The sequence below is a fragment of the Taudactylus pleione genome, unplaced genomic scaffold (genome assembly GCF_031769625.1).
Source record: "Taudactylus pleione unplaced genomic scaffold, aTauple2 ptg000102l, whole genome shotgun sequence".
Classification (NCBI taxonomy): Eukaryota; Metazoa; Chordata; class Amphibia; order Anura; family Myobatrachidae; genus Taudactylus; species Taudactylus pleione.
Genome location: NW_028284504.1, coordinates 4,203,790 through 4,217,682, shown reverse-complemented (window position 1 = coordinate 4,217,682; position 13,893 = coordinate 4,203,790). Strand labels below are relative to the sequence as shown.

The following is a 13,893-nucleotide window of genomic DNA, read 5'->3' as shown; positions in this document are numbered from 1 at the left end:
TGATGCAGACCAGTATGGAAGGAGCGCTGGACTGCCATGATCAGAGACGCGGCCGGGACTCGAAGATCAGGGCCGCTGTGTACATGCAAGGTCTCCCCAAGGGGCCCTGCAACCCCCTCCAATATACTTGGACAGGAAAGCACACAGGACCTCATTCAGAGTCGGTCGTTGCAGCCGCTCGGTCGTAAGGGAAAAGGGGCCGGATATGCAAATGAAGCTCTCGCAGTTTGCGTCGTTAAGATGGGATCGTTAGCTGGACGAGCGAGGGGAGGATGCGGCCGTAAGACTAAAAACACGCCCCCTTCTCATTCGCAATACACATCATCTCCGGGCAAATAAGGATTAATCGAGACCATCGGGAACCATCGGAGCTGGTCAGAGCTTAAGGTTGACCATACCCTCTTTTAAGCACTACGATCAAGTCAGTGTAAAAACCTCCTATGTCACATGTGCCATGACACTACTTAGTTAACTATGCACTCCCCTAAAACGCTGTTTGCATAGTCAGGCACGCCTGCGTTCGGATCTCCACTCCCCCGTTCACAAGCACCTTCCCCTGTTACCACCAACAAATGCCTCATCCTGTCACTCAAACTAACGACCTGGCCAAGTTGAAGGAGAGAAAAATTTCCGATCGCAACAGCTAGTATGCGCTCGCGCATTGTGAAACTTACGCATGCGCTGTTTTGCGAACATCACTGGGTACGACCGAGCGGCCGCTTACGACCGACTCTGAATGGGGTCCACAGACCCCATGCGGCACCGGTGCTGCGCTCTGACAGTTAGTGGCCATAAGCAAAGCATTGGATGTTCTTAAAAGGTGTCAAATTGTTGATTTTTACATTTTTTAGTAAAGGTGGAAAAATGGTAGGCAGCGTTTTTCTGCAAAATTAAAGTCTGTACAGTATTTTGGGGTACAGAAACATTTATTTATTTTAGTGCTTTTATACAAGTTTGCAAAATGTTGGGGAATAAAAATTCAAAAGCACTTTCCCATAAATTCAACACATACCTATCCCACATTAGTTACCTAAATTCAGTTGAAACTGTCATATCAGTATTGGCCGTATTGTGCCACTTAAATACCTCCAAGTGCCTGATTATTATTTTCAGGTGTGCCAGAGGTTCTGCACTCTGTCCTAGGATTTTAACGTAAAAAAAAATATATTTTCCCCACCTTTTCCCATTTTCAGAGGGATGCGAGCGATAAAAATGTGATTTTGTTGTGAAACTTGTGTTTGGAGAGTTTGGAAATGAATTGCATGATTGTGCGGAGATGACTTTTACCCATGACATCACATCACTGACCTAAGGGCCTGATTCAGAGCCGCTCGCTCTGACAGAGCGCTCGCTCTGAATCAGGGCCGGGCTTTTTTTTTGGATCGGCCTCTTGGACGCTCGCATAGCTGTGGGTGACCACCCACAGCTATTTCGAGCGGCCATGATGATGGTCGCGCTGGTCAAGACCATCGCGACCATCGGGCTTGCGACGAGACCCTTGTGGTAGGGTCTCGTGGCTGCAAGCCCCAGAGAGATTTCGGCTCTAACAGAGCCAGAATCTCTCCACTGACATCACTTGTGATATCAGTGGGGCCGCCCCCAAATGGCAGGTGTTCTCATGGGAACGCCTCCATTTGGGCAGCCACCCCCCCGGCCCGCCCACCAAAGGGGGCGAGCTGTCACTCAACATCGACAGCTCATCCCCTTTGGTGCGAGACCCGGAGCGACGGAGCACCCATCGCTAGCCGGGTCTCGCGCATGCGCACGACGAAGCCGGCTCCGTCGTGCACATGCGCTGTGGGCCACCATCAAATTCCCAGCACACTGAGCTGCATTGAATTGCCCCCTTAGTGTGTATAAATGCTCGTTTTACGTCACCATTCATTACTGTGTATAGCTTTAGGGATTACGCTCTGCACTTTAAAGCCAGCATTTTAATTGCTGTGGCATTATCATGAGCACTTTCATTTTGTAGGAAACAGTAAAGTTCTAGGGAAGGAAAAACTCCACCTGCACTTCAGCCTTCACTATACAGTATATCCCAAATCAGATATCAGTCAGAAGAACTGATTTTGCCAATTTTGGAAATAAATACAGATTTTTCTGATATCCGTTGTTGCTAGCTGTTATTCTGTCTGATATATCTGTTAATAAAATGTTAGCTTTTTTCACTGCCTATTCCAGAGATGCAGGATAGAGAACGCAATCTCCTTTCCCTGGCTTTTTCCGTTATATGATTTAATTAAGTACATTTTTTATATACATCAATTAATAATAATGAGTTTGCTTGTTTCTTAAATGTGGTGTATCATTTTCCCAATGGCTACTTACTTATTTGACACCTCCATTCCAGCGATTCCATTGTGATTCCATATTACTCTACTACTTCTGAGAACCACATTTTTAAATCTTACATGTAATCATTGTGCAGTTCCTGGTCACTACCTCCCAGTTGTATCAGATACTGTAAAGTGCTGCCAATGGTGAGCAGCTTGTATACAGTGCTTCCAGATCTCATCACTTCAGTAACTATTATCAGCTCTTACTGTGTGTATTATGTATTGTAATTGAAATATATATTTATTCCCACAATATAATACATTTGAATAGAAATCCTTAATATCACCTCCTCCTGATGTTTCATCACTCAACAGTATAGTTTCCAACTGGCAAACAAACCTATGCCTGTGATGATTAGTACATGTTAAGTCACAAGCAGTGGCGTAAGTTCATCCCAGACGCCCGGAGGCAAGTTATAATTTGGTGCCCCCCCTAAAAAAAATAGGGAATATAATTATGGTTCACATCTATCTATCTATCTATCTATCTATCTATCACATATGCACAAAAACACTAATATAAAATATCCTTAATTGGGGTGAAAATATTTATGGGCAATGGAGTAGGTGCCCCTTCAGTATTTGCACCTGGCGGTAGGCGCCTCCATTGTCTCCCATAGTTCTTCCCCTGGTTACAAGCCATAATCTTTTGACTTTATCATAATTCTGCTAGTAAAAGTCATACAGTAACATAAGACGTGTTATGCTACATATTAATTATATACATTAACTGTCCTCACAATACCCCTGCAGGTCCTTTCCCTGGGGGCAGACGTGTTGCCAGAGTACAAGCTGCAGGCACCGCGGATTCACCGATGGACCATCCTCCATTACAGCCCTTTCAAAGCAGTGTGGGACTGGTTAATCCTCCTTCTGGTCATCTACACCGCTATCTTTACCCCATACTCGGCAGCCTTTCTGCTGAACGACCAGGATGAGGAGAGAAGCTGGGACTGTGGCTACTCTTGCAACCCTCTTGACATTGTGGACCTGATTGTGGACATAATGTTCATCGTAGACATTGTCATCAACTTTCGCACCACCTATGTCAACACAAATGATGAAGTAGTTAGCCACCCAGCCAAGATCGCCATCCATTACTTCAAAGGCTGGTTCCTTATAGATATGGTGGCGGCCATTCCCTTTGATCTGCTTATCTACAGGACGGGTTCAGACGAGGTAAGTGATTTTATTTGCTAATTATCCCTTATCAAAATATGGTTAAGAATCATAACAAGCACTTAAAGTTACTACTACTCCTTGATTTATATCTTGCACCCTAACATATGATATTAGCAGAGCCACCCCCTGGACCTGATTCTGAGTCAGACATGTGAAAATGGGGATGGCTCTTGCGGACTTCATTAAGAAATTGGCGCATGCTCTGGATCAGACATGGCCAGAGATCACTAGTGCGTACAGTTTGACCCATCCGCCAATGGACCACACTTTCCGTGAGATGGGCGTTTCTGGGCAGTAACTGGGTGGAGACCATGCATGGTACTGTTTCGTCTAGTGGGAGTATCATGGGCATGTAAGCCAGCTTCTGTGCTCAATGGACATTGGACACCTATTTCAGATGGTGGGTGTAAGACCAGATATTAATAATGACAGTTGTGGCTGAGGTCATAAAAACAGTGAGGGGGATAGGTATAGGTAGACACATGGATTCACACATTAGCATATGTAAGTAGCCAGACAAGCCGCTACAAAATGCAGCTGCGGATGCGTGCGACTCAGGGTCAGGCCCCTATTGCCTCAATCACTGCCATATGCCATACAATATATAGAATTAGATGCAAAATTTGCTCAGGTACCTGCTGCAACCTTTTTTACATGTTAGCCAGGTATTACGTGCTCCTGTCTGATGGACACACCTACTGGCCACTTCTACGTTCATTCTGAATCTTAAAGGTGAATAAGGCCATGCATCCCTCATAACTGTGAATTGGGTTGTGTATATTATTCCCCTTGCAACAAAATGTACACCCATTTTCTGAATTTGCACTAAATTGTGTATGTGTGTATAAAGGAAATAAATGCTTTATACCTTTGATTATAAATAAATGATAATTGATAGGCTTACACAAGAAACAAATGGTAAAAACAAATGACAAGATGATGAAACAAAGAACAACCTAAAGTTCTGCCACCATAGACAAGGGTTTAAGGGCCTGATTCAGAGCCAGACGCAATTAGCGCTCGCTCGTCCAGAAAATAGGGGTGGCTATTCAAATGAACCATTCGCTGTTTGCGGTCTGTTCCCGCCTCTAGGTCTGAACGAGCGAACTAAACTTGCGGTAGTTTTTTTGGAAACTACGCCCCCTGGCCGCTCGCATCCTACGCCATTTCCGCTATTTATTAGATTAATCGAGTACATCGACCAGGGTATGAGCTGCTCGCTATTCTTGTGGTTGGTTTTTGCTACCACAATTTTGCGAGCAGTTCTGGCTATAAAATAACCCAGTGACGTGCTCAATGACGCTGCTGTTTTAATTATGCACACCCATAAAACGCCAGTTTTGACCTTTAAGCACGCCTGCGATCGGATCTCCACTCCCCGTTTTCAAGCACCTTCCCCTGTTACCACCCGCATACGCCTCTTTCTGTCACTCAAATTATCAGGCATTCGCTATTTTGCGAGCACATGAATTTCGACCGCACTGACTGGTTCGCGCATGCGTATAACGATCCGTACGCCTGCGCAGTTGGGCAAACATCGCTCGGAGCGAACGAGCGGCCGCTTACGAGCGGCTCTGAATCAGGCCCTATATTGGTCTTTACATAAAGGACCATACTTAAAATAGAATTTCAACATAAGTTCCTGTGGCGATGTCAAAATATGGATAACCAGACTCCAAAGAGAACTACAATGTGAAGCTGGCCACATACATGGCGATGTGCACACGATCAGCCGATGTGTACGACTTCCCTTGAAACTCTCCCCGACAGCTCTGCACACGATCTCCACACAATCTGCACATGATTTGGTGTCCAATCTTCATACGATCTCTCCTGCAGTCAGACTTTCACAGTGCATCGCCTCCTAGATTGTCAGATCTGCCCTACTGCACGGCAGATCTAACGATGCGATGTGCGACCAGCGGGGATGCGCAACACATCGTGATCGTGAGTGGGGACTCACGATTTACTCAGGATTTGGCCATATTTTACACAATCTGTCGTTCCAATGTGTCAAAATCGGCCAGATCGGGTAAGATATCGCTAAGTGTGTGGCCAGTATTAGAATCCATTTGCAAAGATGCACCAAAGTCTAAAACACATGTAACTCATACAGAATGCTGCATAATAAGTCTTCAGCCTGGAGATTACAGAATTCATAGAGGTCGATTCAATTAGGTGCAATCATCTGGCGGCCGCAAGTAAGTGTGGCTATATGCTGTACTTATAGTAGCTCTGGACTTGCTGATTTTTGTTCACAACCTTATAGAGCTGCATACAAATATCAGCGAGTCCTGGGCAAGATTGGGCCATGAGTTCGGAGGTAGTTGCCAGCATTTCTACGCCGTGCGGGGGTAAGTTAGCTGAATCAACCCCATAGAATGACATAAATTTGCCTTGGTAGTTTTTCAGTCACCACACATATAAGTATAGACTAATTAATCAGACGTTAAGGGCAACATTTACTAAGCTGCGGGTTCTAAACTCCAACGGTTTGGTGGCGGTTTGACGGTGGGTTCTGTTCTGTTCTAAACCCTGGGGGTTTGGTGGCGATTTTGCAGCGGTTTCTAAATGACAGCCCTGTTCTATTCTATTCTAAAATGTGTTTTGACGGTGGTTTGGCGGCAGTTTTGCTATCTGCAGATTTACTAAGGCCAAAACTGCTGCAAAACTGCCGTCAAAACACATTTTAGAATAGAATAGAACAGGGCTGTCATTTAGAAACCACTGCAAAACCGCCACCAAACCGAATAGAACCCGCCTTCAAACCGCCGGGGTTTAGAACCCGCCGCTTAGTAAATTTTGCCAAGATTAAGGAACTATTTATGAAACAATGGTAACCACTTTCTCTGACTTTTTTGAAAGAGAAACGGGTTATTACCATTTCCTCCTATTTAACAAGTGGGATACTGCAAAGAAATAACTGTTGTTTTCCTCATCCCCATAGCCTGTGGTTTCTGCTCTATTTAGCAAGAATAGAGAAATTGTGATGGTGTTACCCTATATACTTAAATAAGGGATCTGCAAGGCAGAAGAGACTTTGCTAGATCCCCTCCGAGCAAGTGTGAATGCGCTGGCCCTGCATGCGCATACTGCATGAACTCTCTGAACGCAGCATTAGGCTGCCACTAAGGGTGAGATAACCATCGCTCAGGAACGGGGATTTCATTGTTAATAAATTGGGGGTATACTGCATTTTGTATCACTGTGATATACAGCGATACAGAACACAACCTCTGAACCACTAATGATAAATAGACCCATAAATGTCTAGGTCTACATTACAATTATCTCCTTATTGCACCTATGTGTCCAAGGTAGAACAAATCAGATAATCGGAATGTTCACAACTTTATTTCAGGACATAAGTGTACTGATCATATAGGAGCCTATTGTTTATGTGACGGGCTGCATGTGACAAGGGCAATGTGTTGCTTTGCGGGGAAAGGTACGGAGGCAGCTTGAGCAGGGTCCACAACAACATGGAGTAGTGATGTCAGGCTCTCCCACTGATGGGGGAAAAATTATGTTGTAAACTGCACCTTTGTATGAAATAAAGTTCATACACCCAACTTGGTTTAGTTTAGTTCCACTTCAAATGTGGCTCATTACAACATCTGTCTATGGGCTCACTGACATGAGGTAAGCTATATACTGGACATGAAGACCTAAGATTATATTATATATATATATATATATATATATATACACACACACACGTACGTACACACATATATATATATATATATATATATATATATATATATATTGTGACACAGTTAGGTTAGGGGGTCCCTCTCCTGGGTAGAGGACTCCTTCCTTACACACACACACACACACACAGCAGCAGGGAAGCAGCACACCAGTCTGGATGCAAGTACAAGCTGGTCGGCGCCAGTCTTTATTGTACAATGTCAGAAATAACACAAAGAAAACATAAACGTAAATCCTAGCCCTGTCGGGGCACTAACTTCACAGGTAGTTCCCTCACTACCAGAACCTGGCAGGGCCTAATGCCCTCGCCAGCAACAAAGCACAGCACAGTACTCACAGATAGGTTTTCCAAGTGTCTCTGAGCAAACTCCCTGTCTGCTCTCCCAGGTGAGACACTCAGCCTTAAACAAACTAGGCTTATATTGGCCACTCTCAGGTGGAAACCCTAACAAGCCTGTTACCAGGCTAAGACCCAAAACCTGGAGTGGCCGTGGGTGGAGCCCTCCCTCTCCTCTCACCCACAACCCCCAGGTCCCAAACCGACTTTTCAAAAAGCCGAAACTCAAGCCTGCTATACTGCAGACTTTCTCCTGGGGATTTTAAACACATAGGACAGGAATCTGGGATAAATGTCCCTGCCACAGACCACTTTACCAGTGATCCTATCACATATCCCCCCCCTTTGTTTCGACCTATGGGGCGGAACAACTGAAGCCCCCAAACAATGAACGCGTGAAAACGCGTCTGCTTTAAACAACAGGCCCCCTGGCCTGTGTTCCACTGAAAATTTAAAAGTTTGTAACGCCCACTTTATGGCCAACGCCTCCTTCTCCACTGTGGCACCGGGTAGGCATCGAATTTTGAAACACTGTTCAACTTTCGGAAGTCATTGCAGAAACGCACACTCCCGTCGGGCTTTGGAATCAACACAATGGGACTTGACCATTCACTATGTGATACTTCAATAACCCCTAACTCTAGCATATTTTTAATTTCTTTTGACACCGATGCTCTTGGTGCTTCTGGTAACCTATAGGGCTTTAGATTAACTTTAACCCCTGGGTCAGTGATGATGTCATGTTTAACGACCAAGGTTTTCCCAGGTACGTCAGAGAACAGCACCCTATTTCTGACCAGAAACTCCTTGACCTCTCGTTGTTGAATTGCCGACAGGGTTTTTGCCACTGTCACTTCGGGAACTAAGAGCCCTGGATTTACTGGAGGGGCTCGGACGGCCGACGGTACCGTTCTATCTTTCCAGGGCTTTAACAGATTTATATGGTATACCTGTTCCAGCTTTCTTTTCCCCGGCTGATAAACTTTGTAATTGACCTGTCCCACTCTTTCTAAGACTTCAAAGGGCCCTTGCCATTTAGCCAAAAGTTTATTTTCCACAGTGGGAACCAACACTAACACTCTGTCCCCAGGAGCAAAGCTGCGTAACCGAGCATTGCGGTTGTATACCCTCTGCTGTGCCTGTTGACCCTGTTTCAGGTGCTCTCTCTCTATCGGCACCTCTATAATAGGCAATGGAACTAGTGGTCCCTTAAAACGTGGTCTGGGAGCATGATACTGACACTCAGGGCAGGATGCGCAAAAGTCAGATACCTCTTTATGAAGCCCGGGCCAGAAAAACCTCTGCATTATTCGCTCAGTGGTTTTCTCTACCCCTAGATGACCTGCCATTATACGACCATGGGCCAGATCCAACACTGTTCTTCTGTAGGCTTTGGGAACTATTAGTTGTTCCACAACATCTTCCCCCTTCTTAGTCACCTGATATAACCAATCCTGACACATTGCCATGTGCGGATAGGACAAAGGACTATCAGGGTCTATGGGTTTACCATCAACTACTTTTACATTCTCCCTGGCTTTTACCAAAGTAGGGTCATTCAACTGCTCCCCGGCAAAGACCTCTCTTCTGACCTCTAAACCAGGCAGATGATCCACTGGCCCAACAACACTTCCCACCTCAATGGGAGGCACATCAGTTGGCGGGCCACCGTCACGCTCCGCATTCTCTAGTTCGCCAACCATAGTAGGAAAAGGGAATAACTCTGACTCAGAAGAAACTCCCTCCTCCACTATATCGACAACCTTCTCAAGTGGACCGGGGTTGTTCACTTCTGGAACAAAACGGCTTTCCCACAATTTCCAGAAGTGAGGAAAGTCTCTCCCCAATATTGCATTGTACATCAGACCAGGCACCAAACCCACAGAAACTATAGCAGAGCCACATGGTGTCTCGATGTTCACCTCGGCAGTAACATAATATCGATCATCCCCATGTATGCAGGTCACATCAACAGTTTTCCCCTTATGCCTCAAGGGGTTCACCAGCTCAGCTTTTATAAGTGTCACCAAGCTACCAGAGTCTAACAGTGCCTCTACTCGGTTGCCATCTACAGTGAGTACACACATGTGCTTATCAGTCTCAGCCTGCCGGTCAGCCGTACAGGCTGTCTGTGCAAAGAAAGACCCCCTGCGGTAGACATGAGCAGTATCACATTGCATAGGTTCAGTTGTAAGTGAACAATTAGCGGAAATATGGCCGAAGTCACCACACCGGAAACACTGAATCATATTAATGTCTAGTCGTTTACGGGGCAAGAACCTTCCTGGCCTGGCAGGCCTGTCTCCAGGTTCTACACCCTCAGTCTTAGGTACATCCCACCGCCCAGCACCCTTCTCCCCTGGAACAGTCTTACCAGTGTCTGTGCGCATCAGCAAACGTAACTTCACCAGCTTGTCTCATGAAGTCTTTCAAATCCTGCCAGCTCACTCTGGATGACAAGTTTTCAACTATGAGACGGTTTTCAGTCCTTATTGGGGGTGCACTCCTATCATTACGAGGGCGCCGACTACTAAATCGATCAGAATATCTTCCTCTGCCAAGTCCTCCTCTATGGGACTCCAAGGACACAGTGTTATTTCCACACTCACAAATTGGATGTCTGTCCCTTTAATTTTTAAATGGAAAGTTTTCCTCTTGCTGCAAGTTCAGTGTGTGTGGGTGCCCGCATTCTCCAACATATTGTGACACAGTTAGGTTAGGGGGTCCCTCTCCTGGGTAGAGGACTCCTTCCTTACACACACACACAGCAGCAGGGAAGCAGCACACCAGTCTGGATGTAAGTACAAGCTGGTCGGCGCCAGTCTTTATTGTACAATGTCAGAAATAACACAAAGAAAACATAAATGTAAATCCTAGCCCTGTCGGGGCACTAACTTCACAGGTAGTTCCCTCACTACCAGAACCTGGCAGGGCCTAATGCCCCCGCCAGCAACAAAGCACAGCACAGTACTCACAGATAGGTTTTCCAAGTGTCTCTGAGCAAACTCCCTGTCTGCTCTCCCAGGTGAGACACTCAGCCTTAAACAAACTAGGCTTATATTGGCCACTCTCAGGTGGAAACCCTAACAAGCCTGTTACCAGGCTAAGACCCAAAACCTGGAGTGGCCGTGGGTGGAGCCCTCCCTCTCCTCTCACCCACAACCCCCAGGTCCCAAACCGGCTTTTCAAAAAGCCGAAACTCAAGCCTGCTATACTGCAGACTTTCTCCTGGGGATTTTAAACACATAGGACAGGAATCTGGGATAAATGTCCCTGCCACAGACCACTTTACCAGTGATCCTATCACAATATATATATATATATATATATATATATACACACACACATACATATATTTCCTATAAACCGACTTGTATTTTCTGTCTAGTGACCCTATAATGATCAAATAAACTATTCACCAAGTAAAATGGTATATTAGGATTATTGAAAGAAATGTGCCATCACTGAAAAGTGTGCATTCCTTATAAAGAAAATAATGGTAATGTAGGGGACAGGGTGGTACACATGAATGAAAGAAATGTCTGTGTCTTCAATTTGGAAAGATAACATGCGATAAATATCTCTGCCCACACGTGTTTTTTCTCTCCTCCAGACTACAACACTAATTGGTCTCTTAAAGACAGCACGATTGCTGCGTTTGGTGCGCGTTGCCCGGAAGTTGGACAGATATTCAGAATATGGGGCGGCTGTGTTATTCCTCCTCATGTGCACCTTTGCCCTCATAGCCCATTGGTTGGCATGCATCTGGTATGCTATTGGCAATGTGGAACGTCCCTATATGGAGCATAAAATTGGCTGGCTGGACAATCTGGCCAACCAGATTGGAAAGAGCTACAATGACACTGATACGGCATCCGGGCCCTCCATCAAAGACAAGTATGTGACAGCTCTCTACTTTACCTTCAGCAGCTTGACCAGTGTTGGATTTGGAAATGTCTCCCCAAATACCAACTCAGAGAAGGTCTTCTCCATTTGTGTCATGTTGATTGGATGTAAGTAACCAAAAACATTGTAGTGACTAGTTGCTTGCCTTTTCTATCAAGTACTATGTGTGGTTAGTAAATTATATAAAGCTTCTCTAGTGATTGTAATGTACATCAATAGTAATGTACAATAATTGATTAAAAGTGATCTTCTAATCTAGTATTTGGCATGCAGTGGCATGTACAGTATCTTATCAACTAGAAAAACAAATACATAATGCTTTACTATAGAATAGCTGGCATGTAAACATCTTTGTGGGAGTAACTATATTCGCATGACATCTACATGGAGAAAAGCATTATACTCTGTCATAAATAAATGTATCATATAAATTCAAATGAATAATATCGCTGCACCTATAACGTTCCTATATATTCTTAAACAAGGATCATCTGATATTTTAGTGCTTTACTATATAGGTAAGCAATAAAAATCAATCTTTTACTTGGAAGAGAACATGAAACCCAGCAGAATATTTATGCAGTAAAAATGACCCTACTTACCTGAGAGAGAACAGAGGGCCTGATTCAGACCCACTCGCGAGCGGCTGTCCGCTCGCAAGTGGGTCGATGTTATGCACTGAGCATGCGCACGACGGAGGGAGCTCCGTCGTGCGCATGCGCCAGACGAGACGAGCGAAGGAAAGTCCTTCGCTCGTTGTGTCTGATCAAAGGGGGCGTGCTGTCAATGTTGATTGACAGCACGCCCCCTTTGGTGGGCGCGCCGGGGGCGTGCCTCCCTGACGGGGGCGTTCCCACGGGAACGCCTCCCGTCAGAAGCCGGCCCACTGACATCACTAGTGATGTCAGTGGGAGTGATTTTGGCTCTGATAGAGCCAAAATCACTCCGGAGCTTGCGGTTGAAAACCTCAACCGCAGGCTCCGGCTCGCAATTTCGATGGTCGCGATGGTCTCGACCATCGCGGCCATCTAAATGCACGCTCGTATAGCCTGTGGGTGGTGACCCACAGCTATACGAGCGTCCAGGAGGACGCTCCATGAAAATGGAGCCCGACCCTCATTCAGAGCGTGCGCTCTGCTCAGAGCGTACGGCTCTGAATGAGGGTCAGAATCTTTATGCACAATGCTTTCTTCCGGTCTGGGACAGCTTTTTTTCAGACTGCATGGCAGAAGAGAGCGAGTATTAGTGTAAGACTGCCCCAAAGCCACCTCATTACACTAACAGCCATATTGACATTCCGAACACTGCCATATTCCTTAGGGGCAGAAGAAGTGATTGGAATCATGAGGAAAACTTATTTTTTTTTCCTTCTTTTAGAAGTGAAAGTTAGATTACAGATTTACAGTCATGGATTATTGATACCAAGAAGTAATAACAACAGACACAAATGTATAATTAAAGATATATATATTTTGTTCAACTAAAGGTGCGTATCCATTAACAGACTGTGAAACGACTGCATGATTACGACATTGTAAACGTGCAGTCGTTTCACAGTCTGTGTTGTGCCTACACCAAAACGATCAGTCGTTCAGTGTAGGCACAGCAATCATCCCTGAACATGGCCAACCTGATGACGTCGTCAGGTTGACCAGCATGTTTGGGCGATGATAGATGTCAAAAACAACCAGCGGGCGCGCGCATCGCTGGTCGTTTTTTACTTGAAACTACCCGATTTGCGGACGATTAACAAGCGATTGAATGACCTGCGTAGTGGATACGCACTTTAGCTTCAGTTGCAGGTCAGTATACAAATACAAGCATTTGGAACCAGTGCAGGAAACCCCAGTCAAGCCACAAAATTATACATCCATATGATTAAGATACTAAGGTCCGTATTCAATTTGGAGCGAAAAGCCGAGATCGGCGAAAAAGTTTAGCCGATGGTGTCATTTCGACAGGCAGAAAAGTATCGCCGTATTCAATTTGAAAGACTTTCCGCCTAGGCGGAAAGTCAATGCAATGTACTAGGCGAAAAAGTTTCGCTTATGAATAGCAGGCGGAAAAAAGTGCAGAATTGGGGTTTTGGGGTGCAACGTTGCGGGAACCCCTGTGCAGCCTTAAGACAGTCCCCCAAAGGTAAACTGCGTCAAAATTTTTTTTTAAAAAAAGACTTAAGAACACCCCGAAAAAATCACTTTAATTTTGGAGGCAAAAAAAAAAAAGTTGGGGCACAAAGTTAAAAATTAGCGAAATAGACTCCGGGGGGTCCCCAAGTATGCCCCAGGTGTTTTTTTTATTGCAAATGTTTGCGGCAGGTGGATTTTTTACGTATTTTTAAACGATACTTTAGCAACTTTAAAATATGCTACCCCCCATTTTCAGGTACCCAAAATTTGCAGGGACTGGTTATTT

The 13,893-nt window shown here is 45.1% G+C and overlaps 1 protein-coding gene across 1 annotated transcript in view; it reads left to right on the top strand.

Annotated features, from left to right (window-relative positions):
- Nucleotides 1–13,893, top strand: part of KCNH6 (potassium voltage-gated channel subfamily H member 6) — a 290,292-nt gene that overhangs the window by 239,019 nt on the left and 37,380 nt on the right. The window contains exons 5-6 of the mRNA XM_088470748.1: nucleotides 3,093–3,518; nucleotides 11,186–11,585. Coding sequence (XP_088326874.1) covers nucleotides 3,093–3,518; nucleotides 11,186–11,585 — 826 coding nt within the window. The remainder of the gene's footprint in view (nucleotides 1–3,092; nucleotides 3,519–11,185; nucleotides 11,586–13,893) is intronic.